This window comes from Gadus macrocephalus, chromosome 9 (assembly GCF_031168955.1).
Source record: "Gadus macrocephalus chromosome 9, ASM3116895v1".
In the NCBI taxonomy this organism is placed as follows: domain Eukaryota; kingdom Metazoa; phylum Chordata; class Actinopteri; order Gadiformes; family Gadidae; genus Gadus; species Gadus macrocephalus.
Genome location: NC_082390.1, coordinates 11,462,282 through 11,489,927, shown reverse-complemented (window position 1 = coordinate 11,489,927; position 27,646 = coordinate 11,462,282). Strand labels below are relative to the sequence as shown.

Sequence of the window (27,646 nt, the reverse complement as noted above, 5' to 3'; positions counted from 1 at the left end):
TGAAAACCCTGAGTGAAAATTCCAGATTTCCGATAACATCCCCTGGACTATTTTTAGCTAACCAACCCAAGCTGTATTATGACAGTAATTATGTGACAAAGAAAACACTAACAGACCTGGACTGCTTTTCACACCATTGACCAAGAGCTTTCCAGGGTTGTTTATATCCGTGCGAGACCCTTGAGTCTCGGACATCTTGAGCAGCCGAGAGCCTCTCTCGGTGTCCCTCCTCCTTAAAGAGGCGGAGCGCGATGAGCTGCCCTCCTTGGTGCTCTGCTTCACCGGGGTAGTGGACCTCTTCCTTCCCTCCCCCTTCCGAGCAGGAGAGGCTGACTTGGGTTTGCTCTTCCTGAGGACCTTGGTCGTCTTGTGCTCTTTCTTGAGGGGTTTCTCCGTGCTGATGTGGTCCTTGAGAAGGGCCTCAGGGTCCACCATGCAGACATCTGGACGTGGAGGGTCCGGGGAGGGGTCCTTCATGGGTGCAGGAAGAGGGTCCTGTGTCTTCTGGGCCGACCGAGGGGAAGGGGGTTGATGGCCCCCTCCAGCTCCGGAGGCGGACGTTTTGTCCACGGGTAGATGTTCTGCGTCCTCGTCCGAGTCCAAGTTCCCCTCTGCCGTGATGGACGGGCACTCCTCTGTCTCCGGGGGAACGTCTGAGTCGGACTGCGAGGGCAGTGATTCGCTCGCGCTGGTCGGAGGCGTTTCCTCCCCGGCTAGCGTCGCGGCCAACCCAGACGACATGGTGCCTGGCAACGGGTGTGTCCCCGGTCCAGTTTCTCCACTGGGAGTCTGAGCGTGGTGGCGCCTCTGCTTGTGAGATCGCCTTTTTAGAGAGTGCTGCTCGCGATCGTCTTCATCCCCCTCTTGGGAACAATCGCTTTTTTTGTCCTCCTCAGTTTCGTCACTGGACAGCTGGTGGAGGTTGGGGTTGATGAACGAGGGAGAGAGCTCCCCCTTTCGGTGGGCGTACTCACACGAGGAGGATCCGGGAGGAGAGAAGGAGGACGATGGTGCTCCCGCAAACAGGTCAGAGGGGCGGTCAGATTGACTGCCCACAGCGCCAGATGTCTCTATTTGTTGTGCAACCTTAGTGGAAGATGAAGAGGAGCTGTGTAGAGTGGACATCCACTCCATTGGCTCCAGTGTCTCTTCGTCGTCGTCCCCATAACCTGGAGGAGGGGCGGTTGGGAAGCTTTCGGGCTTCTGCAGCATCTCCCAGTCAGATAAGCTACTTTTTCTCCTAAGGGCTAGCTTCTCAAGTGGCATGGCTAACGTGGTAACCTCCGGGTCTTCTTTCCTGCAACTTTCTGCTTTGGAGTCAGCAGTATCTTTACTGTCCTCTACTTTGCTACATTCACTTGTTTGGCCATCTAATACATGTTCACATTGCTTCTGATCAATTTCGGTGTTTTCTTTGACTTCATCTTTCTCTGGGGCCCCCTGTAAGAGTTGAATCTGTCCAATGCCGGACCCTCTTGAACCTGAGCCTTCTTGAGGCTCTGCGATGAGGGTCTGGGGTTGCAGTCCCTCATTTGTTTTGGTCAGGTCCTGTGTGTCATATGGAGTTTTGATGTCTCCATAATATGGTTCATTGGGGCTTACAGTGGTTGTCTGTTCAGTGGTTAACATAGTCACATCAGTTCGGGGAACTACACTAGTAGCAGAGGTTACAGTGACTGTCTTTGTCTCTGTAGTAATTCCTTCTATTGCATATGATTCAGTGGGAGAAGACGGTGAATCTTGCCCAGTTACTGTCGTTTTTAGACATTCAATAGGACAGGGTTGAACTACAACTTCCATTTCAAATGCGTGGGATTCAATTTTTGCGGATGGACCTAGGCACAATGTGTCCGGAGATTCAGCCCTTTGTATCAGGGAAACATCAACAAGGGCTCCTGATATAGATAGATCCCCCGGTGGTTTGTCTGGTTGAGTACTTTGTAGAGGTGGCACAGATGCTAGGATTTTTGGTTCTAAGGCATCAGTGCTCTCTTTGCTGACTGATTCTGTCTCATTGGAAGCAGTCAACCACTCTGGAACACTGGATGCAGTTGTAGGAGACTTCTGAACCACTTCCATGTACCCATCTCTATGGGCTTCACCAGAAGGCATCTCCTCCTTAATTAAAGTAGCACCAGACTCTTCAGGACCAGAACTTGTCATTGACTTATCTAATGTAATCTCCTCACCGAGGATTCGACTAGAAGAAACAGAAGCGGCGGCTGTTGAAGAGTAACTATGTGATGTAGAGGAGAATGTAGAAGAGGAGTAAGTTATAGTTGTAAAAGTGCTTGCGGATGAGGCAGATTCCCTGTGTGTCTCTGTTCTGTCTGCATTGTCATCTGAACTCGGTGACAGCTTTTGGACTTCATCTCCCTGGTTTTCCTCACTTGAATGCAATACGAGGGACTCTGAGGGCTTCCTAGCTTCTTCTCTGTCCTTCACTTCAACTTGATGATCTTTACTGTAGGAATGATCAGATGGTTTGCACTGGCCAAGAACAGCATAGCTTTCTTGAAGAACAGGGGAGGCACTAACTGGAGACTTTGGTGACGACCCTTTACTGTCTGTTAGAACAGTGCTGGTTGTCAAACCACTTCCAGACATTGGCTCACTGGGTTCTTCTTTCGTGAGGAAGCATACTTCTGGTAATTGAGATTCCTTGGCTGATTTTGACTCAAGCACTTGAGAGGCAAGAGTATCCTCAGCTGTACTCACTTGTTTGAAAGAGACAGGCTGAGGATCACACTGAAAGTCTGTATCTTCTTTGTTCTGACTTGCAAGCTCTGTAGCAGTAGATTCTGCTGTAGTTTTGAGTGTACTTAGTGATAAAGGAGTTACTTTGTCTTTATCGTCTTTCATGGTTTCAGAAAGCTTTAAGATGGTGGGGTCATGAGTTGCTGTCTGGAGTTCTGGTGTGGGTGTCTCTATTTGCATATCTTCCTTCTTTGTCTCAGTAGGTTTGGAAGTAGCTGTGGTTATATATGGTTCATTTTTTAAAGACATCGAAGATAATTCCGAAATTGGAGCTAAGCATTCATTGGTGTCAACAACTCTGGAAGTAGAAGCATCCTCAGCTGCATTACTGCTGACCGTTTCCCCAGCTGAAGGGATACGTTGAGTCTGCATTACTCCAGTTGAGTCTTCTTTCTGTGTGTCAGCATCATCAGAAGCGAGCCTGCAAATTTCTTTCTCCGATTTCTCTTTAGCCCCTTTCTCGATATCTGCATCACTGGCAACCTCTCCATCTTCTTCTTCCTCCCCTTCGTCCTCCTCATCCTCCTCCTCATCATCATCAAAATCTTCTCCTTCCACGAGCAACCTCTTGTCTATGCCACTATCAAACCTTTCTTTCCTCTCTGAAAAGTCCTGCATGCCAGAAGTGCCAACTTGACCCCGGTCAGATGTGAGGACATTGTCATCTATTTGAGGGCCCATGAAAGAGGCACCAGGAGCAACACTTGAAAAGCTTGCAGTGTCCTCTGTCTCACCCGGTGATATTCGCTGAGGTAAAATGTCTTTCTCTGCTGGAGAGTATCGGCCTGAAGGAGATCCTTCTTCTTCAGTATCAGATGATTTATTTTTCTCTTTTGATGACTCTGCAGTTGCATGTTGCCTCCCTTTTTCTGTTGTTTCCTTCTCAGTGAATTTTTCCAAAGGCAAGGTGGCTGTTGGTACTTGGTGACCAGGGCTGGATTGGCCCCATAAGGATGAGGATGTATCTTCTCTGAGTGATTGCTCTGCTAAACTGACAGAAACACTGTCCCTTTCCCTCTCTCCAACGGAACTTGTTTGGGTGACTGAAGCAGGGATTTCCTCGCCCCCTTCCTTCTCTTTCTCAGATTTCTCCGGTTTGTCCTCTTTGAGGTTAAAGGCACAGGTGCGATACTCGGCAGCCTGGGCCATTTTGTTGTCCTGAATATCTGTTGGCGAGAAGCTCCTCTCAACAAAAGGTGTGGCTGGTCTTTCTTCTCTTTCACTCTCTTCTTCTTGGCCCTTTTCTCTGTCTTCATAGATTGGAGAGGCACTCTGACTGTGGTGGCTACTTCTTTCGCTCTCCGTAAGGGACACTGGGCTGTAGTCAACCCTACTGAAAGACAGCGGTTCGTCTTTGCATTGGTCATCAAGAAGGGACACGGTTCTACTGCACTCTGCCTCGCTGGCTCTCCTGTTGTCATCAATGCCAAAGTCAGAGGGTGGAGCAAAAATTGGGGAAACATCACCTTCTCTCCTGGAATCCTGGTCTCTGAGGACAGGCTTTTCATATGGATCATACTTAGAGACACTGAACTCTTGCTTTTCCACTGGTTGGCTCTCGCTTACTCCTTCGGTCCTTAGGTTTATTTTATCAATGCTCTCAGCTCCGACCGCACCTGCCTGTTCAAGGACATCTGTCACACTCTCAGAATCTTTATCCAACACAAAATAAGAACAAGGTTGCGGTAATCCGGGAGATGCAACCTCTCGCTCTCCTTCCATTTCCCTCTCTGCCTCCTTTACTGGTTTTTCGTGCTCGTTTGAAAAGTCGTCTTTTGGCTTTTTGTCAGGAATCTGATCACAAGCTTGGTTCTCAGTTTGGGGATGCTTATCCTTATTGACTTTGCTTTCAGTGGTAATAAGTGCTAAGTTTTTGGGTTGGCTGTCAGTGCTTGATAATGCTGATGGAATGGGCCTGCTTTCTGTCGATTGGGAGTCTGTTATTGGTATATCTTTAGAGCTAGGGACAGAACAATCCCGTTCTTGTCTTGAAATTACCACGCTTGAGGTGGGTTCCTCTTCTGATGTAACCACACTTGCTTGCATGGTAAGTGGTGCAGGGCTAACTTCAGTCTCCATATCTTTATTTGGTTCTGGTGCATATTTTAGCTCTTTCCCAAACTCTTTGATGTCTTCATCAACAGAGGGTTCCTGCATTGTCAGTGTAGGTATAGTCACTGCAGTCTTTAAAGGTATTGTGTCGTGCGTTTTCTCACTTGCCACTTTCTGTGATGTTTCAAATGAGAGCGGTTCAGCAGAGATGTCATGCTCAGATTGTTTTTGCTCTACTGACAAAGGTCTAGAACCTGCCCCACCCATGCAAATTACTTCTTCCTCTTCATCCTCTCTGTCTTCATCAGAAGACTGGACCACGAATGCAGGCTTGGATAGTATCCCTGGTTGATCAGGTGCTGTACATTTAATGGTCTTGTCCTTCTCTTGTACCTCTTCTTTCTCCCACTTTTCCTCTTTGGTGCAGTCAACTTCATGTTGGTCATACTTTTCTATGTCCACCGCAGCCTCAGAGGCGATGTTATCTTTTCCTTGGCAAACAGATGTTTCTCCTTCATCTATGTTAGGATCCTCTTTCGTAACTCTGCTACCTTCTGCTTCATATGTGTATTCCTTTTCATGCTCTTTCTCCATTTTTTGTTCTTTAGTCAGCTCAGCCACATGAGTATCGTCTTTTTCTATTTCCTTCTGTTCATCCTCAGTGGTGATATCCTTTGCTTCCTTATCTTGCAAAGCCTCTTCTTTGTGGCTCCTGTGGGCTGCAGCATGAGTTTCATATACCTCTCTCTTCTGACCCTGAGTTAATGCAGAAGCTGTATCTTCAAATGTTTCCTCTGACTTTGTTGGAGTGGAGGCTAGAGAATCAGTCTTTAGAGGTCTTTCCTCCTTAGCTCCCTTTTCTTCAGAGACACATGAATCCTTTTTCTCATCAGATTGGGGTGCAGCGTCTTTTAGCTCAGTTTGTGAAATATCAGAGGGAGAATGCATCTCTAGGCCTGCCTCTCCTCCTGAATGTGACTCTTTACCGTCGTCTGTGGAATCAGATGTCTGCTTTACTAGAATTTTATCGGTCACAATAGTAGCTTGGGCAAATATTTCTCTCTCTTGTCCCTCATTCTTTTGTATATGTTTTTCTTCTACTTCTTCGATAATAGCTTTAACATTTTCGGTGGTTGAACTAGAAGAAATGTCACTTGTTTTTAACTCTGCTGTGCTCTCCTCTTCGTCCTCTTTTTCTTTGAGCTCTATGGCTTCCTGTTGTGTTGCTACGGCCTCCTGCATTATGGGTTTGATATCAGAACTATCTACTTTATTTATGTTTAATTCTTCATCCTTAACAGACAGAGCTTCTTTTCCCTTGTCTTTGTCCTCTATGAGCACTTTCACATCTGTTTTCTCTTTATCTGGACTGGCATCTTTCTCATCCTCTTTGCTGAGTATGATATGAGAGAAAACATCTTTACTTTCCTTCTCCTTGATGGAGGATACTGTTGAAATGTCTGGTGAAATGTCCTTTCCTTCTTCCTTTATTGGTTTAACTGTGGAAGTTTCCCCACTAGTCATTGATGACTCCTTTTCTTCTTCTACAGTTGAAGCAACACACATGGCTTCTGTCTTCGTTTCTTTCTCACTCTCTGGCTGAATAGTGTGCTCTGTATCTGAAGTACTGCCTTGCACGTTTTCATTGGATGGTGTTGTAGCATTAAAATCCTCTGTATTTGCTTCATCATCATCACCTGTTAAATAAGGATGTTTAACAGTAGTGGTAGGATCAGTAATGCTCTCATCTCTAAATTCCTGTTTGGAATCCATGGTAGGTGATTTGAAGCCACAAGTTGTATCCACATTCAGATTGAAACCCTCGACCATCTCTGGAGGTTTGACTGGAGCACTCTCCGTTTTACTATTCTCTTGATCTTTGTCCTCTTGTGTAGATGGTTTAATAAGAATATCATCATCCATGACCAGTTTTTGTTCGACTATGGCTGGTTCAGCAGCACAGCTATCACTCTTGCTGAAAGCCTGCCCATCCTTTTCTGTAGAAATAATTGTAGAAGTATCAATACCTTGGTCCTTTTCTTCTGTGACCAATTTAACAGTAGAAGACTTATCTTTACTGTTTTCCTCAATGATGACTGATTTAGAGGAAAGGCTTTCCTCTTTGGCTGCAACTAAAGTGTCGGGTATGAGTGTAGGTTTGATGGTAGAAGTATCATCTTCATCCTTTTCCTGGTCCTTCTTATCGTCAGTTGTTAGTTTGACATCAGAGGCCTCATCCTTATTTTCCTTTCTTTCCTCTGTTATGTTTGTTTTGTTGGATGTTTCATCCTCCTTGGAAAGGGGAACCTCTGTGGAAAGGGGAACATCCAATGTATCACCTAATTTCATCGCTTTGTCTTCCTCCTGGTTGTCAAATGTTTCTGCATCCTTTTCCATCTGCTTTCCCTCCATATTGTTTATCGGTTTAATATCAGGCGTGTCAGTGATGGCTGCCTCCTTTTTCTTCTCCTCTATGACTGGTACAGCAGCAGGTTTAAAGTCTGTTTCTTTCTCCTTGAGCTCCTCTTGAACTGGTTTAAGATGAGGTGTTTGGTCTTTTTCCATCCAATTTTTATCTTCGATGGGTTGAACATTTGAATTAGCATCCCTATCTGCTTCTTTTTTGTCCTCTCTCTCTTCGATGTGTTGAATATCAGACACATTGTCTTCTTTTGTATCTCTCTCCTGTACTTCATCTTTGAGACATGTCGTCTCAGCATTAGGCTCCTTTTCAATCCCAGCCTTTTTAATATCAATCCCAGTTTTAATGGGTTCAACATCCAAACAATCATCCTGTTCCTTTTGTGCTTCTTTGGCAAGCCCAATGACTTCTAAATCTTTTTCTTTCCTCTCATCTTTAATCGGTTTGATCTCAAAACTCTCTTCGGGTATGTTATGTGTCTGTTTTTTGTCATCCTCAATTTCCTCCACATTGCATGTTTTCTGATCGGCTATCTTTTTATCTTGTTCTTCATGAATGACCTTTATGACAGATTGAGCATCCTCTTCACCATGATGCTTATCATCAGCAACTGGAGGTTGACCTGGAACAGCCACTATAGGTCCAATGTGGTGAGGTTCTCTTTCCGTTTCAATCTCACTTTGTGTGGGCAGTTGTTCACTCAGAAGGACTTCAGTGGTAGAATCCTTTACTAACAGGGTGGCATCAGCTTTCTCTGTTATTGCTGCAGCAGTAGGATGAATTTTCTCTTCAAGCTTGTCTTTTCCTTTTGACAATTGGGAAATTGTTTTCTCTGGCTCTGCAACCTCTTTGGAGACCTCAAATGATTTATCTAGCGTTGGTGACAACCCTTCTGACTTTTTTGGACCTGCTTGTTCTATTTCTACCGTGTGTGTCTTTACTTCTATGTCTGTATCATCTTTCTTTGCAGCACGGTCCTCACCCTTGACGACAACATCAGGAATATGTTCTTGTGTTTGCGACTCTTGCTCAGGGAAGGATCTGACTGGTGAGTGGCGTAGTGGAGAATGAGCTGGACTTTGGGGGCCAGAGTGTGGTGGTGAAGCCATCTTCACAGTGCTGTCGTCTGGACTAAAGCAGCGCTCCTCACTCTCTGAAGTTATAGAACCTGATCCAAATGGCCTTGTGGGCACAACAGAGGAAACTTCCTTGGCAGCAATTGAATGCACGCATTCCTCTTCTACTGGTGGGTGCACAGGTTTGCTATCAACCGGTTTTGAACTTAAATCACGGGTGGGTTCAATGCGCGTTTCTTTGTCCTTCAATAGTTGTGGGCGGGCATAGCTCTCTTGAAGTTTTTCAAGTGACATGTCAATGTTGGGAGTCTGGTCTTCTTCCTCCTCATCCTCTTCTTCCTCACTATGAGCTTCAGTAACTTCAGCATCTGTGCTTACGCCAGAGAAACCACGGTTTGCGTCGTCAGATGGAGACTTGGAGCACTTGTCATCCTCCAAAGAGGATATTGGTGACACATTCCCAGCGGAGTATGGGACGTCCTTGGTTCCCTGGTTTGCCTCAGTCAGTTTTGGAAGGGAAACACTTTTCACAGTATCCATTTCTAAAGAGCTTTTACATATTTCTTCAATTTGTGGTGCTACGGCCGGCGCCAGGTCTTCGGCAATAGAGGTTGGCAGTGAGGATATTTTGTCATACTCTGTAATGGAGGTCGCAGAGGACACATGCTCTTCTTCTGCCAATGGAGCAGCAATGATGTTGGTATACGCAGACACCTGCTCCTGTATACCAGGCATAAAACCTTTATCTGACACGGCAGCAGCTTGTATCTCTTTCATTCCATGAATATTTACAAAGGAGCCAGTCTGGTCTGGAACAGAGATGTCATAGGTACCAACATCATACTGAAGGTGTGGTATTCTGTCCTCTGCCTCTTCATGAATCTCCTCATCAGAGATGGTCTGCTCTGTCTCAGAGTACCCAGGAATAGTCTCATCTTGAATGTAGGAAATAGGTTCTGCAGCAGGAATATTATCATCTTGAATGTAGGCAGCAGCGACACCAGCCTCTTGAGCCACTGAGGTTATCGGAGCTGTGGCTCCATCAACATGTGACAGGTATCCTTCCTCATCGTCATCCTCTTTGGCTGAAGCTCCAAACTCGGTTGCCTTGTGTTGTTCAACCACCTGGCTGATGTGGTCCAATTCCGTATCTTCAGGTTTGTCCTTGATCTCCTCGTCTGCTATTACATCCAAGTCTTCTACCTCCTCTAACTCTGCCTTTTCAATAGCTTCATCTTCTGCCTCCTCTTCCTCCTCCTTGGAAAGAGCCAGTTTGAAGTCTTCTTTTTCCAACATAGTAGAAAGCTTTGCTTTCTCCATTTCTTCTACTTCGTGCTTCCTATCAAGGGTATCATCTTCTTCTTCTCCTATGCCCATGTCTTCCTCTTCCTCTGCTGCTTCCCTTTGAGCAGTTGGGGAATCACCCTCTTCCTCCTCCTCATCCTCCACCTCATCATCAATGGCTGCTCCTTCATCCTCAAACTTTTCAGCCTCTAATTCTTCCTCTCTCACTTGGTTTGATTGTTTATCTTCAACTCCAGCATCAGCCTCTGCCTTTACTTCTGAGGCCAATACCTTTTCAGAAGACAAGGTGCTAGGTAGAATTTCCGATTTGGTTTCTTGTGCTGTTGGCTCCTCTGCAACTTCAGCAATTTCAAGTTGTTCTGAGGATACAGTTCCTGTTTGCTTTAGATCTTCAAAAGCCTTGGTAAGATCTTCTGGGCTGGATGAGGCAGACAGGCCTTCAGTAGTTCCATTCTGTATTGTCGTAGGCTGTTCAGTTTCTGCAACTGGTTTCTCCACTGGTTTAGGTTCAGCAGGCTGTGCCTTGGTTGCTTTGACTTTGCCAGTCTTGGCTTTACTTGAAACTTTAGCTTTGTGCAAGGTCTTCCTTACCTCTGGTGTCAGAGGTTTCAGGTCAGGCTTTGTAATCTTTCTCAGCTCGGGCTTAGATGCGTCTTTCTTCTTAGCATCTTTAATCTTTCCATCCTTCTTTTCATCTTTTTTCAGGGGGTCATCCTTTTTTACTTTCTTGATCTCTTTCTTTTCCTTGTCCTTTTTTTCATCCATTTTCAATGTCCTTTCCTTTGAGTGCCTCTTTAAGGATTTCTCCTTTAACAGCTTCTTCTTCTCTGGTACCTCAGACTTTGATTTCAAAGTTTTGGGCTTTTTCTCCTCTTTTTTCTCTTCCTTATTGTCCTTTACAGAATCAGTCTTCACCTCTGCGGCAGCTGGAACTTCATCTTCTCCATCAGTTTCTTTCTTGGAGGGTTTTGCAGTGGTTTTGGGAGAGGCTTTGAGACTCTCTTTGCTGTCTGTTCTTTGCTTCAGCTTGCTCTGTTTTATGACAGGTGGTGGAGTCCCTGAAGCGATGTCCTTCTGTGTCGCTACTGGATAACGCAGGAAATCAAGGTGCTTTAATTTCTCTAGGCCTTCCAGAATCTTGTTTTGGGGTGCATTTCCAGGAAAGAGCACCCTAACAATCTTTTCAGATGGGTTGGCAGGGAGCCAAACAACTAAGGCTGTGACTGATGTCAGATAGGGCACAGATATTTCCCCCTCTTTGCCATTAGAGAGCAAGATACCAGTCTTTGCCTTACTGTTACCAGCCCATTTCTGCATTAGAAACTGCATCTCTTTACTATCTTTTACAGGGTTCAGAACATACATGTCTAACTTGCCCACTCCCATTTTGTGGAACAAGGTGATGGGTTCAATGGTGTTGCTGACCACTCTGCAAAGAGGTTCTGGCTTCACTCCCAGTTTATTCAGATATTGTAATGTAAGTGAGGCTTCTTCAATGCTGCGCTTGACCTTGAGATTTGATTCAGCCATGCGTAGCTTCTCTGGTACATTGAAGAACACAACGCCAAGTTCTGGCGAGATCAGGTTCTTCATCCACTCACTGTAATTGGTGGAACCTTGGGACTGCTCCTCTTCCATCTCTGCTACTTTGCGCTGAAGGAGCCCATTGATGCCTGGTAGATTGTCAGCTCCAATGTGTGTGAGTAGTATCGAGTCAATGCGGTCCAAGTGACGGACGAGCTTCCAGAAGCATGATCTGCGATCCGAGCCTCCGTCCACCAATATGTTGAATCCATTCACAGCAAAGAGGGCGGAATCTCCCCTCCCTCCGGGAAAGATGTAACAACATGGCTTGGAAAGTTTCAGGAACCCTCCAGAGGTGGGTGGCTCCAAGAGGTCAAACGGTGAGGGGACGTCCACAGTCTCAGAGATGTACTCTGTGAACTCGGACACGCCCTCCATTTTGGGCAGCACAGGCTCAGGGTTCACTCTGTATTCTAGAAAGTCCTGGAGATGTTTCTGTTGTCCCAAGGAGCTCCAGCCCACCTCCCCACGGCTGGACACAGTTAGTGTAGCCGGCTGCTTGGGTGCTACTCTGCCCAGTAAATCACTGACCTGCAGGAGGGAGATATTTCAATGTGTGCTGGTTAGCTATGGTATAAGATGAAAGGAAATATAAATGGAAAAGAGAATACTTTATGGTCTATTTTTTGCATGCAAAAGGTAAACATTTGTCTTTGCTTGCAGGTGCTAAAATCTGCCACCAAAAAAGGGCACATTAAAAACACAAGGCATCACATCCAGACAGGACTCATTAAAACCTATTACTAGGTACTCAATGTTGATTCAGGGTTAAATTAGTAGGCATAAAATACTGTGTCCTGGTTTTCAGGCCACCTTCAAAAAGTATTTGACCTTATTGAATAAGATATTTAATGGTAAAAGGGACAACAGCACAGGTACAAGGGTTTTTAGAATAGGTGATACTTTACCTTTGCCCTTAGGGCAGTAGCTGAAAGCGGTGGTTAAAGGGCTGCATCTAGGTTTTGTCACTTAGTGTGGCAAGTTTGGATACTGCCCATGTGTGTACTATTTCTATATACTATTGTGTGGCGAATCGAATAGAATATAGAAAGTTTTGCTAAATACATAAGGAAAAATGGAAAATATAGGTCATAGTCAAAGTTGCGTTTAGTTTGTACATGGCATCAAAAGGCTCTTTGCCAAAAAAAAAAAGATTCTCACTGTAGTAACGAGACATTTCTAACATTTGATAATGGCGTGTGCTCTTATTAAATCCCCTATTATTACAATGACATTTTTCCACTAGTACATAGAGGTGATACATGTATCATACCCGAGGGTCAGTAAGGAGTTGTGAAAAGGTCTGGTAGGTGAAGAGCCCGGTTTGAAGGAGAAGGTCACCGTGATCTGAGCTCTGGCCGCTCAGGACCAGGAGCTTATGTCCTGCTGAGTCTGTGACCAGAGACTGGATCTGGGATGACAGGCAGAGGAAAGAGAAATAAGAGAAAGCAAGGAAATTAAAGTGCTAAAACAAATTGCAGGTACCTTGCTATATACAAATGGAATTTCAGGTGTTAAACATGATATTAGTTACACAATGTGTGTTCAAATTGAAAGCAATGAAATCCAAAAACGAAATATGTCGGAATAGATTTTCGCCTGAGACAGAATGAGGGCGTTCTAAAATAAACATCCATTTGGAGAAGACGACAGCCCTTACCTCTGATGTAACCGTCTCTTCTGACGGGTTGACCAGTACAACCGTCTCTAGGACATCACTTCTGTGGTATAGAGTCCTCTGCCCTGTGGGACAATATTTAACAGAACACAATGCTATGACAGAGACAACTGTATGCACTATGCAGACAACTTTATACAGATATTAAATTAATTTGTCACTATTCACTTTCTGTTTACCATTCTAAATGAATGCATTATTACTATTTCAATTTAGGTGAATCATTAAAGAGGCAGTGAACCAAAACAGTTTTGTTTTTTGGTTTTTGGTAATTTATCTTATACGATCGTCAACATAGTTATCTATGCAATTTTTTTTACTGTTACTGGAATAAGTGACTGCTGCATCCGAGAGAAAGCTTTTCAGACACTTTACAGTATAATGCCATGGTGTGTGTGGATAGTGAAGCTCTGTCCGAGCCACGGTTTATTTAATACCCCGTCCAGGTGAGGGTTTGGACTATAGGTATCCGGGAAGCCTAACTTTCTCACGTACAGAACGCCACCTGCATTCGCACAAACGTTCACATAGTGTTTTGGGGAGAATGGCAAAGCATAGGATTTTACCCCTTTTTTATCTAAATTGGGGACTGATTTCAGTCACAATGATAAAATAAAACAAATGACCACGTTTAAAACAAAAATAAGTGCTCTTGAGTCATATGCCACCTGAAGTATAACATTTCCGGTGGCAACTATGGTGGTGGCCTATTTGTCTACAGACGTATACGTATTTATTAGGTCATATAGGCTCAACTTCTTCTTATTCTAATTATTATTAATTACTTGTAAGAATGGGAACTGAGCTGCAAGAGCCGATTGTAGTAAGATTCCCTTGCATCCCCGGCAAATTAGGTCATCCAAGGTTTTCCCTTGTACGCTATTGCATGTTGTATTTGCAACGTGAATCCTAAAAAGTATAATAAATTAAGAATATTTATACAACTTGAGGCTGAGCGGGTTTCCTTCAACTATACGGCAAAACAACAACAAATAGCCCTTTCAAAACACATGAATTCTGTTTGCTGAACAACATGAGTTGATGTATGACATCAAGAGAGCATGCACAGCAAAGGAGGGAGGAGGGGCGTGTCCCACTGAGACTCCCCCCCCCTCCCCCCCCATCTGCTTTATCAGGTGAAAGAGAGAGAGAGGCACTGCATTAGAATCTGTCTCCCTGTGGGGGCCGGTGGGGGAGGGAGTGGGGGGCGCTAGCTGACACTGGTACAATGTGATACTATGACAACAAAGCCCCTTCTTCAGTCATTCTGAAGCTGCTGTTCTCCCAAACATCCCAACACACACACATCCCAATGAGATGGCTGTTTAGGCTGATGCCCTGTTCTGCAGACACCATCGTTGTGCGCTGCTGTGAGTGTACAGTTGATGGAATAGGAATTCAGGTGGGAGACAATGACACCAGGATAGCGTCCCCAGTGCTCAGCATCATCACTGCATCCATTCAACGCAAGGTCAATGACTTTGTGTTGCGTTCAAAGGGAAGGACAGAGTTACAAACAAGCATGCACGCATTGAGGACTATCCTTAAAGTACTTCCACATTGTATAACTTTCCACAACATATAATCGATTTGTAGCAGGCTTTTAGCAGGAATTCCCCTCTGTTGATGTCATGCCATGCTGTTTGCAATGAACCAGTCATAGGATCAACAACTCTACATCACACAGAGTGAGTGTAAATAGCACAAGAACAAACTGCTCTTCTTGAACAACGGCAGAGTGATCACTGTGAGGCGCTGCTGGCTGATCCGCACCCCCTGGTACAAGTGCTGCTGTGTGGATTATAAAGAACCAAAGCACAAATAAAGAGAATCTTATTGAAAGGTACAAACTACGACAGTAGCACGACGACACCACACGCCATCTGCTGGGAGATGAACTCATCAGGCAGGCTAAAATAGTGTTTCCCATCTCCACAATATAACTTATATTTTTCAGCTAGGCAACCATTCAGCATTATTATATTTCTTCTCTCTTTTCCAGACGCCATCATCCACGTCACAGTGTCATCCCTACTGAATGCCCTGAGAATCCAGGATTTACGTACAGCATAATGAGACACCAGTGTAACTTGGAGTCTCATTAGGGCTTAGATTTTGCATTTTTCTCTGATAAAATACTTCCCATATCTGTGGACAGTTGAGATATCTGACAAGTAAAAACATATTAAAGAGAACTTAAGCTGCTTAGCACATCAGTTCGACCACGTCACCTAAGGCTGTGCTTCTGATCCTCATGTTCTACAGATCCCAGTGCTGCACTTGCATTATTAGTTCACTGCTGACAGATTCTGGTGGTGGATGCAAAGCCTTCAGCTCAGCAAGACAGCTCTAGCATTAACTGAGGTTGTAGGGTCATTGTTTGAAAACTTGAACTACCTCTGAACTTCCATCACAAACACCTCAGTCCCTTTCAACCCACGGACATCGCTGTCTCATGTTTGATTCGTGGCTCCAGAGAAAGGACTTTCACACAAAACACACCCGACGCGCTTTGCTTCAGCCTTTTTCACTGACCCGCTTGATATAAATATCTGTGTCTGAACTGAACTCCCAAAAGCAGAACACTTGTTAAAAGAGACAGCTTAATGGTGGGCCCATCCACCCAGGCACAGCCACTGCACTGCTCCAGATACTGCTCCACATTTAGCACACCTTGGGGAGTGGGAGGAAAGTTCAAGGAACTCAAAGACAACAGGTCCAAAAAAGACCTGACATGTCGTTGCTATTCTTTATTCAAGAAAAATAAAGATAATGTACACAGTTCTTGAAATCTACGACAATGTTTGGCCTTAGGCACTGCTTGGGGTCGATTCCCCTTAATCCCCTTAAAATGTTACTTTGACTACATAACTGTATAATTATATGATATGGGATGATATTATAGTGCATAAAACTGAAATGGATGTCAGGACCCCGGAATGCACCAGCCTTACAGCCAAACTCATGACTTTAGGTCCAAAAGATTTGGGAATAGCTGATTCTGAATATAAGATGCCTGCATGAAGTAATATCTATGAAGACAAGCCAAAGGTAGGAGGCCTAAACAACCAATTATATTTCCACTTCATTAAAACATCAAACAGTGTCTCCATGGTTGCAACAGTGCAATTATTAGGCAATTCACTTCAAATGTGCTAAACTGACGAATGAATCCCAGAATCTCCTTATCGGTTAATAAATTAGTTCTGAATTAAATTAAGAGAAAAAGCTGAACTAAATAACTCAAGCACCATCCAATTAAACATCAACATGTATTTGAATACGTAGACTAATAAATTGGAGCAGACAGCAGACGCTGATCGTAATCTAATGTGAATAATGTGATTTGACTGTCTTGGTTTAGTAATGAAGTGGTGGATAGTGGGCTGGAGATAGTGGAGAGACAATGCAAAAATTCCAGTACCGATTTGAAGGTCCCATCTTCACTATATATCATCAAAGTGATGCATCACACCAGGGAATCTGTTCCTCTGATGAAGAGACTGGAGGCCCCGTATCACTGCTGAGTCACTGCTGCTGCATTGAAGTCTGCAATGGCACGCAGATGAGACTAAAACCTACTAGTCAAAAATCTATAAGGGTAATGTATCAATCAATTGTACATTGTCCAAAGGCAGAAAGCATGTGCTAGCTTATGCATCCTTCTTGTGTCCCCTGTGGCTTTCAATGCAGGATTCTACAGATGAACTATATATCTCTCCACTAGGCGCTCATTGTTGTTAGGGGTCACTCAAGCTCCTGCTCCTAATCCTTTTCCTGTGATTTGGCAGTGATGAATCATTCTGCTAGCTGATCCAGTTAAAGCGCCTATGCTAATTACTGCTGCTGCAGGCGAGGTCGAGGAGCTAATGCTAGGAACAGGGCTTGGATTTGAAACAATCACACTATTTATCAGCCTTTTATCCCATACATAATTTGAACCTATCAGAAGAGGTCAAGGTGTATTGTATTTGGGATGTTGGATTATCAAATTATTATAGAGGAAAACCTTTAATTTATGAACAGAAACAATGGTTAGGGGTTTTGGGCTGCTTAGTTTAATTTCGGCCAGCAAAAAAAGGAAAGACCCAAGCCTATACTCTAACCTGTGGTTGCATTCATGAAACTAAAACCAAAAATACGTGTTATAATATACATACAAATAAACATAATCATTTGACTAAAATGACACATGCTTAGTATAAGTACTGGGATGAAATGGAACATCAATCCATTGGATCCATTTTAGTTATAATACATCTCTATTTCTGGTTGCTGCAGTTTAATTTCCCACACAATGGACATATTTTGAAAAACTCCTTTGCAAAGATTTTGTTTACTTCCTTGATTGGTGCATGGGTGTGTGCAGACAGAAATAAACACACAATGCACGTCACTAAAGCTTGGTCTTCTTTTCTGACGCTTTTCACAAAGTAAACACATGCCTTATATTTAACTTACTCTACACTTAAATCTACAATTGAACAGTTGTAGATAGACAGATCGAGATAACTTGGAATTATCTGATCGAAAGCTTTCGTGTGTGTGTGTAGGTGTGTATTTTAAAGTGAGAGGGAGAGAGAGAGCAAGAGAGAGAGATGGAGAGGGGGAAAGAGGTAGGGCAGGGACAGTGAAAGTGAGAGAGGTAGGGAGCGAGAGGAAGAGAAAGAGAGAGAGCTAAGAAGGGACAGCTTAAGCCACTACCATTAAAGGCTAGTCTTGGCAGAGTCTTGCCGTCTCTTAGAAAGCCGATCAAACCATGTGCCAACAATGACATCATCCCTGGCACCCCACTTCCCACCACCCTCATACCCCTCGGACCCTCTCCAAGGCTTTGAAAGGTCGGGGGACCGGGGGGGCAGTCAACTAGGCACACAAAACACACTTCGGTCCAGCGCCCGACTCCCTGCACCTTCACACAGTCCGATACGCATAGCTGTGGTCCTCTTGCCTTCACACTGTGCTGATTTTTCCACGTTTTAGAGAATGAAGAAAAGGGAAAACCTGTGTGTGTGGGTGTATGTGTGTGTGGGGGGCGTGTGTGTGTGTGTCTGTGTGTGTGTGCGTGTGTTATATTCCCTCTCTCCTATGCATAATGTTTAAATCAGAACATCGCAAATACCATATAATATCATACAATATCAGTCAGACCACCAGGGGTAGAGTGTCTTGGTCTAGTGTGTGTATTTGTAGGTATTTAAGACCCAAACACGTCCTCGGGTGACGCAGGGTCGTGAGTGGGGCAGGGATTTGCTGCCGTCTGCCATTGCACAGGTTGGTAGCTAGGAAGAAGCATCTTATAGAAAGCATTTAAGTAGGATAGCCGCCTGCTGCAGAGTTCAGGTAGGACTTAGACTCTGTTCGGCCCCTTGTAATCAGGAAATGTTGAACTTGTTGAACTAACTTGCTGCTTGGCTTTTTTGAAAAATCTGTAAGATATTAAGTGGAAGCTGAAATATCCATCAACAATATCAATATCGACATTGGGTAGTAAACTAGCAATGCAAATTAGCGTGTCCACCCGGGTGTCCGGTTTCCATCACTGCCTATCGGAGCAGCAGCAGATAAATTACTTTGACTACTGCAGAGTAATATGCCCGGGAATGAATGCCTATTGTAACCTTCCACACTATAGACTAAAGCACAGTGTCAGTGGGTTTTTTGTCCAGTGGGAAGGGGCTTACGAGTCCTTAATATAGCAAAGTTGTCTTTATCTAGTGAGCCCAAACAGCCTGTTCATCAAATTAACCAGTTCTCAATGTCTGTATTTGTATGTTTACATTGTAAATAAAATACATTTAGATATAATATCACTAGTAGCATAATTTTCTACACAAAGGGCTTAGATTTAGATGACACAGTACAGTTGGCATTAAGTATATCATTTCAAAACACCAAAGGCCTGAAGTATATGATGACACAACATGAAGGACCGAGAGTAAATGAGTCACAACACACAGGGCATTAAGTCTATGATGTCACAACACAAGGGCCTAAAGAATATGATGTTGCAACACCAAAGGCCTTAAGTCTATGATGACACTACACAAAGGGTCTTTGGTCTATGATGATATAAGGCTTGGGGATTATTTCAAGTAGATTTATACATTTTCATTTGAACTTTCCCTGCAATGGGCAATCGGTAACAGGCGAAATCAGGATTTGTAAAATTAGTCTACACAGATTTGTTTTGCCTTAAAAAGCAAATTAACCTGCTTTTTCAACTGGGATTCGGACACTATTTTAAAAAAAGGCGAGTAACCTTGGCAATAGCATTTTCAACAGTCATTCCTTAAGAAACGAAAGGCATCAAATATGCAGTGACATTTATACGGTAGAAAAGGGGTGCATTGGGATGCTGCAAAATATGTACCATATAGTTGTGTCGTTTGAGGGGTCTTTTTAGAAAAACTGAAATAGAGGTTTAAAAGAAAATTTTCCATTTGTTTGAAAAAATAACGTTTTTAGACCAAATTTCCGAGAAAATTATGACACAACAGACGGGTCCTTAAGTCGATGAGGTCAAAAAACACAAGGGCCTTAGCATACTGATGTCATAACACACAGGGCCTTAAGTGTATGAGGATACAACACTAAGGGGCCTGAATGCCTTTTTTCCACCGAGAGGTGCGGTTCGGTGCGGTACGGTTCGGTGCAGTACGGTTCGGTGCGGTACAGTTCGGTGCAGTACGGTTCGGTGCAGTACAGTTCGGTGTGGGCCATTGCGGCTCGGAGCGGGACTGCTCGGTTACGGCGGGTGTCAAGCCGGATTGCGATAGCCGCGGCAGCAACGTAAAAATCGGGACATCGTTGCAGTGTGACACAGTGTAGCCTGCTAAAAATTCAATGAAAAAGACAATGGAGGTCCAAGAAGGATGGCAAACTTTTGCAATTCTTCTTCAATAAACAAAGCTTTCGCCGTTGTCCAGAAATACCTTGAGTTTACTTTGTTTGTTTGTTTTATCCCCCTGTCGCACGGAAGTGACGATTCTGTCAACCAATCAACGGACGGCACGTGTAGCTTCATCTTTTCGGTACCCTTTCAGACCGATTGGTACCCCAACGGAGGAGTACCGAAAAATAGGTACGGCTCAGTTGGGAGGGACCCTGCCCAACTTTTGGCGGTGGAAACGCCAATATAAGCGGCCCGTTCCGCACTGTACCACACTGAATCGTATCGCAAAAAAACGTACCACACCACTCGGTGGAAACAAGGCATAAGTCTATGATGACAAGGCACAGAGACCCTCAAGTCCATGATGTCAGCAACAAAGAGAGCCTTATGTTGAAGCGCTGCATTATACGACTTGCAGAGGCTTACAAGTATTTGGCTTGCTGAAAATCAAACTGGGCAACACCCCATCCTCACAAACACCTCCCTCCCAGACCGGCTGCATTAGATGAACAGGCTGAGTGAGTCCATGTCAGCAAATGACAGCGCACATGTTGGGGTGCTGCTGGTGAGGACAGTTCAGGAAGTGGAGGAGTGTGGTGGAGGGCCTGATGGAGGGATCAATGTTTGTGACGCTGCTGCAGCAGAAGAGAGGAACACTAGACACTGAGGCAACACCTCTGTGCCAACGAATATGGCTCCTGTCAGCACAAATGCATTCCTCCAGTATAACTGCCACGTCTCTCCTGCCTCTTTCAGGTTCCCTTTCTCCCTTACTGAGTAAATAAATTGTAGTTATTATATAGATAGTTGATCGTCTCATTACATCTGCTGTATGCTATCTTTTTGCACAAAGAGCTCCCTTTCTCCATAGATTCTGTTTCTGCTCTATATAAGCCATAACGATGTAGACAGACCAGGGAATATGGAAGAGGACAACAGAGAAGGAGATTAACCGTTTCTCAAGTGAACGTCCTTGTTACCAGTAATGGAAGGAATGCTTTGTGGAGAGGAAGACTAAATCTTTGTAGAGAGAAGGAAGAGAAGACAGACAGATTGGTGAGAGAGACAGAAGCTTTGTCATTCAGCACCACCTATAACTTCAGTTATCTGTGTGTGAAATTGCATATGTAGTCCTCAGGGTATAGATATCGTTGTAGATATAGCTATATAAAGGAGTATGCACTTGCACACATAAACACATACACATCTACTCTAAACTAGCTGAAAAGGGAGTAAAGCATCACACAGCAGACAGAGAGGCGGGAACCACTGCAAAGGCTGCTCACTGCTGCATTCCCCAAGCCCCAGCCCCTCCATTGTTTTACACCATACTTTCCGATCAGTAGCAGTCTGCTTCATTTCTTCCCACTCTCCTGCTCTTCCTTTCTGATTCTTTGGAGCACTTCTTTGGTTTGAGAGGTGCTACAATCATATGTGTATCTACGGTGTTGAGCAGTTATGCTCTTCTGATGAGGTACTTTTCACCTTAATATTTTGTCCAGTTTGCTTTTGGATTTGTTGGCTCAGCACTCTTTGCATCTAAGAATTGAAGTTGTTGTTTTTTTGCCATTTGTTTTTTCTATCTTGAATGAAAGAATCAGCTGCACATAATAAACCCTTCATATATATTTTTTTCCATTTCAAAATCACTATGAAAATACATACAGTATATGTAAAAAGGATTGGAACTATTTTAAGAATCACTTAAGTGGGGCGTCTTTGGTTGTTTGGAAAAGCATTACTCATACAAGCATCCCACATCCAAAGGGATAAAAGGCACAGAGATAGAAAGATGGAGGATTTGTTGGGTGACTTTGTTTCACAAGATGGTGGCTGAACATGTGTTTAAGGGCATTGGAGTGTGAACAGCAAGATTCAGTCCACCATAAGGGGACGCAGAGAATGGGAGCCGGCACAGTGGGAATTAAAAACAGATGTTATTTATAAACTATGGTAATATGTTATCTATGCTATATGTTGTCATGTTGAATACTCTAGCGGCCTCCCACTTTTCAGTGCAATGGAGGGGCACCCAAACCCTTCAAACAGTCTAGGTCTAGGTACGAAGCTGTGAGCCGTACGCTTGGGCATTGGTCAAGAACAATTAGACAGGACATATGCTAATGCTCCTGATAGATCAGCTCTCCGTTTCCTAGACTTAATTGGCCTGTCAGTAATGGAAAATTTCCCTTTGAGGTGTAGACGGTGGCAGTCAATAGCTTTGCATTGTGGAACGGTGATATAGAAAGTGAGCAATGTTTAGGCAAAGAATGAAAAATAAATGTCTGACCTGCAAATGGAATGTTCCTCAGTAAATATAAAGTTGGGCTGTGGGGTCCGTCCGATGTTAGATTAGCTGACCTAGTCCATTATTGGTAGCATGAAGTGTATTCATATCCATGAAAACAAAGACTTTACCCTCTCAAGACCATTAAAACTCGGAAATCAGCCCTGCAAGATACAGTTATGTCAATCTGTGCTGTGGACCACATGCAATTATATAATAAATTCTGCCTCTAATCAAAAAGCTATCTATTGGTCCCCTATGAACATGTTGTGTAATGGCAGAAGGCTAATACATCAATATGAATGCTTAATAAAGTATGCTAACAATCCCTGCAGTCTGCCTTGTGTCAGAATGCTTTAATGGTCAGCGGTGAACTCTTTAGTGAGATGAAGTGTTTGTAATGTGTCGGTCACGTGCTTAATGGGATATATGACGTGCCACAGCAAACAAACCAACCCAATCAAGACCTTAATGAGCTTCTCAGTGTATCATGTGATCAAGTGCCCTCCATTATGCTATGATTTAGCAGTCCAACGTCTCCAAATCCCACATCGGCACAGTTTAGGAAGTAAGCACCCGTCTTGCTCTTTGTCCCCGATTAAACCTGTCTAATGATAGGGTTATTCACATATTGTAGTTGAATGGGTTGATTGGAGCAGAATTTACTCATGCCAGTTGGGAGAGTTTTTCTCCAACATTGTGCTTTGAAGGGAGCTGTAAACTTTTATTCTTTGCATTTCTTCTTAAAAAAAATTCAACACTTAGATGTTTGAATGTGGTCTGTTTGAGATCTTATATAGCTGAGAAAATCATTTATGGATGGTTTTGCCCAAAGTCAACAAAACAACTAAATTGGTTTATTTTATAAATCTATTAGTGAGAATCCTTTTAGTTATACCATGATTTCTTCTTCTTCCTTCTCAAATGTGATTTGAAAGAAGAAGTTTTGGAACCAGCTGGTCCTCTTATGCGTCTTTAATAGCCCATATTACTGTTGAGGATTTGTGGATTCAGTTGAGGGTTAAGTCACAATGTGACTCAGCACTCTGAGCACTGTTGTACACTCAAGAGGCTAAATAGGCTTTAGTAGCCCTGTTATGAACAGAATAATACTAGCATATCGCATAGACAACCGCATATCTGTATGGAGGAGAGAGCTGTAAGCATTGGCACAAAGTAGTCAAAGACACATTCAAGCTAAATCCATATAGCAAACAGAGTCACAGTCACAAATATACAATGGAGCCATAAACTGAGAGCTTAAAGGGAGTGATTTCATCTAGGTGAAGCAGCCTTTGACCAACACAAGCAGCCTAGTTATTGAGCTTTACCTCAAAAGTATACTTTAAACCGTCTTGAACTTTCTTCACTTCGGCTGCATAAATAAGCTTATTTTATTAGTAGTCAAGCTGAAATTAGGTGACAAAACGTTGTAATATTGGCTCATACTGTTTTTATACTTTAGATGCAAAATATACACCAAACATTTGACCTGAATGAATGAGTTCTAAGAAGCAAGTGTGTTGCAATTAGGATTGCAATTCATTACAAACCAGAAATAGTCCACCTATGTATATGCTACTCCATCACGCCTATAGCACAACAAGCTACTAGTTATGACGTAGCTTTTTTCATTAATAAATGCGTGTGTTTTTTCATGTTTTACCAGAAAACTTCTGCATAGGGTCCAATACTGCCGACTATAACCAGCATTACTGGTCCAATAGCGCCAACTAGAACCAGTCACACTAGTCCAATACTATGGTTCAATATCGCAAACTAAAAATAGTAGACACATTAGACATGGTCTAATACTCCAAACTAGAACCAGCTTCACTTGTCCAAACGCAACAACTAGAACCAGCCTCACTGGTCCAATACCACTGACTAGACCAAGCCTCACTAGTCCAATACTATGGTACAATACCACAGACTAGAACCAGTCTCCCAGGTCAAAAACAGCTAACTAGACCAAGCCTCACTAGTCCAATACTCTATGGTCCAATACTAGAACCATTGCCACCAACTACGGCACTTGCGGCACATAACCGAAGATTTGTAATCAACAGAGAAAAAACAGGTTGTTGGAAAATATAAGCGTCGCATCTTTCCTTTTTTTTTCGTCGAAGGGGTGGAGGTGGTCCGTTTTTAGAACCTCCTAGACTATGTCTGATGTTGTCTCATTTTAAAAGCATTGCGCTTCTTAGGCCCACGTAAACCAAAATACCAAAACAATAACATTGCAACCGCCTAACATTCTTTTATACATTATTTTATTATGTAATGTTGCAGTTCCTATTTTGCCTTATATTGCCCGAAATTGTTTTTGTGTCAAGGCGTCTAATCAAATGCATTAATCACGTCTGATGGAAAGCCCTCTCCTGTGTCTTGTTTTATGTCAAGTTCGACTTAATAGATCGACTGCTTGGCTCGTTATGCTGTCTCATGCCCTAATTTATTTCGTGGACTTGTAGGCTACACAAACTGCGGACGAAGCGCATATTGTTGCAAGGGGTGCTGTCGAGCAAAGTCACGGCGACAAACAGGATGATGAACGTCGTTTCCTAAGAAACCGGCTGACATGCCGTCTATTAAGGATAACGTCACGTCTGTCAACCAAAAATATCGTCTCAATTCGGATCAAAACACAATAGTTGTTAATTGTTTTCACATGCAAACACCTATGAGTTGACTTACCGCCACTAAAAGAATGCCTTATTTCGTTTACATACCGTTAAATTTGAAGAGCTACTTTACCGGAGAGTTGTGTCTCGGAGGAGAGTCGGCTGCGCGTTTGTGTGCGTCAGCTGCACTAAAGTGGAGGAGAGCGAGGAGAAGAGAGAGACGAGAGAGCGAGGCGCGCGAGAGGCGCGCGAGAGAGAGAGAGAGAGAGAGAGAGAGAGAGAGAGAGAGAGAGAGAGAGAGAGAGAGAGAGAGAGAGAGAGAGAGAGAGAGGCGCGCGACAGGCGCGCGCGCGCGCGCGAGAGAGAGAGAGAGAGAGAGAGAGAGAGAGAGAGAGAGAGAGAGAGAGAGAGAGAGAGAGAGAGAGAGAGAGAGAGAGAGAGAGAGTGGACGAGAGATGTAGAGAGAGTAGAATTTGGCATACAGGTATATGTTCACGAACGCAGACTGTTGGTATCGAAGTACGCGCGGGCTGCGGCAGGATGGTGTGAAGTCGGAGCCCTCAGCCTTTAGCTGCGTCCCGTTGCCGCTCTGAGCCAGGGAGGGGCGCACGCGACTCACATATTGCACCAGTTCACACCCGCCGTGACGAGCTGATAAACTGTTGTTCGCATGAATGGATGAACTCCATGCATCGGGGTGGTGGGGTTTATTAACCCTATGTTTTAATAATTGAATGACGCAGCATTTTATCAACAGGTAGACTACAAACAAAATCTTATGATTGCATTTAACACCAGAGCTCTCTTCAGTGTTAAGATGTTGCGTTAAATTCATGTGGGGGTTATGACAATGGATTACACCCCCATTCAAAACAGCGGTCTTAAACAGCTTTTGACCTGTGTTATTATACGTCGCATTGTGTGGTGGCCTAAATATGTGGGCTGTTGCTGCACTTCTAACGCACGATAGCCTACTTGTTTGTGCCTGTATTAGAGAGAAGATATTCACTCTGTCTATCACTTGGTACCCTTTCACTCACTCTCCTGTCGCCTCTGCTCCCACCCCACCAAGACTGCATGGATTGCAGACCCTGGGATCGTTATCAAGGCTTTGCATTATTCAACAGTTGCTTCAATAATTTATGATTCAAGCGTCAAATTGGAAGACGGCCTAGTACTTCTGAAATGTCTCCCTCGAACACACACACACACACACACACACACACACACACACACACACACACACACACACACACACACACACACACACACACACACACACACACACACACACACACACACACACACACACACACCAAACAACACACACATTTACACATGTATTTATGAGTAAGATGTCATAATACATTTCCATTGTGGGAGAGTATCCACAATGAAGTGTGTATAGCTGTAACCCACATGAGCTTGCTTTGGCATCCATCGAATGCTCTTCTTGTAAATTAAACTCAAAATATAATGCAGCAAAATTCTAATACAAATAAAAATATGTTCAATCAAGCGCTTCTGGATTCACCAAAGCTAGGCAAGCAGGCTATCGCTCAGTGAGATTAAAATGTCCACGATGACACTGCAGTTCAGTGCTATCGGATTAGCATTATGAAATCCATTTCATTCAGCCGAAATGTAGCTCAGAAAACCCCATTGAAGACTGTTTTGAAGTAATTTAAAAATGTTTTTCCCTGGGGAAAAGAAAACACCTTCATGGAAATGTTGATTCCAAAAAATCGAGCTGTGGATCTGTTTCTAATTGCAGTAACCATTTGTGACCTCATCACCACACCCTGAACCACTTCTACCTGGAAACAGGTCAACTTTTGGGACAAATATATTGTAGAGCTTCTCATCATTTTGATATATTGTAGAGCTTCACTATTTTGATAGTATCTTTTACAAGGTTTCTAGGTTGCAAGATATGCAACCAACAGAAGCTGATGAATGCTCACAGGGCCTTAAAACATGGATGTTTGAACTGCTCACCCTTCTCCGTGTCGCTGCAGGCACCAGGGAGTGTTTTACTAGAAAGCACCCGACAACACGATGTGCAGTGATGCAGACAGAGCGGAGTACACTGTACGCAAGCTCTTTCCCCACGATGGCTCAGCACAGAGAGCATGACACGGGATCTAACAACTTATTTTTCTCTGCTATAACAATCGTGAAGTTGCAGCATGTTTTCTGTAGATATGGCTGTGGGTGAGCAATATGAAGTGTAGGAATTTCCATTCTGTGTTTTTCCATGATGGCATCCATCTGATGTGTGTATAAGTCTGAAATGGGACAGAGAAGGACAGGGAGAGTGTTTGGGAAGGCGCACGTATATTTTGGGATGTTCCAGGATAAAGTGACCCACAAAAGAAAGAGTAGGTCACCTTGATTTATATTTAGCTTAAGCAACATATCATGCTTATCAGACTCCCTTCCCACACACGCACGCAATCACGCACCCACAGAGACACACATACACAAGCACCTTCACACACACAAACACAGAATAGTGATGTAGAGGTCAGACGATGAAACTGCAATGTAAATCACACCCTGCATGGCTGGGCACTCTATGACACAGCAGAAATAAAAACAATAGTCATGAATAGTCACCCTCTTCCTACATCCATTTTCATTGCCAGAGAAATTTAGACACATGGTGTTTTTTCTTTAATTTTACCATTATGTTTTTCTCCTGACCCAGTCATTGAATGCAAGTAATTTACTTGCTTTTTCATTACTTCCTTGATTGTACGAAACTTAAATATGTATTTAAAAAGTGATACATAACTACAAAACGACTATACCTAATGATCTTATAACTAATAAATAATCAACCTGACATCCTGTTTATCATTTGACTTCTGAATGGCTGGTTGTGTCAGAGACACGTAACCTTGCGTCTACCACCATTATCGTTTGCTATGTCTGCGTCTAACCCCAAATGGTGGAGAATACTG

The 27,646-nt window shown here is 43.6% G+C and overlaps 1 protein-coding gene across 2 annotated transcripts in view; it reads right to left on the bottom strand.

Moving 5' to 3' along the window:
• Window positions 1-27,646, bottom strand: part of map1ab (microtubule-associated protein 1Ab) — a 41,361-nt gene that overhangs the window by 5,898 nt on the left and 7,817 nt on the right. The window contains exons 1-4 of one of the 2 annotated variants that reach the window (XM_060061725.1): window positions 24,814-24,883; window positions 12,857-12,939; window positions 12,470-12,607; window positions 117-11,727 (exon numbers count right to left, since the gene is read on the bottom strand). In XM_060061725.1, coding sequence (XP_059917708.1) covers window positions 117-11,574 — 11,458 coding nt within the window. In that variant the 5' untranslated portion in view covers window positions 11,575-11,727; window positions 12,470-12,607; window positions 12,857-12,939; window positions 24,814-24,883. Of the gene's footprint in view, window positions 1-116; window positions 11,728-12,469; window positions 12,608-12,856; window positions 12,940-24,813; window positions 24,884-27,646 lie in introns of those variants that run through there. The other variant, XM_060061724.1, reaches the window with a different exon arrangement.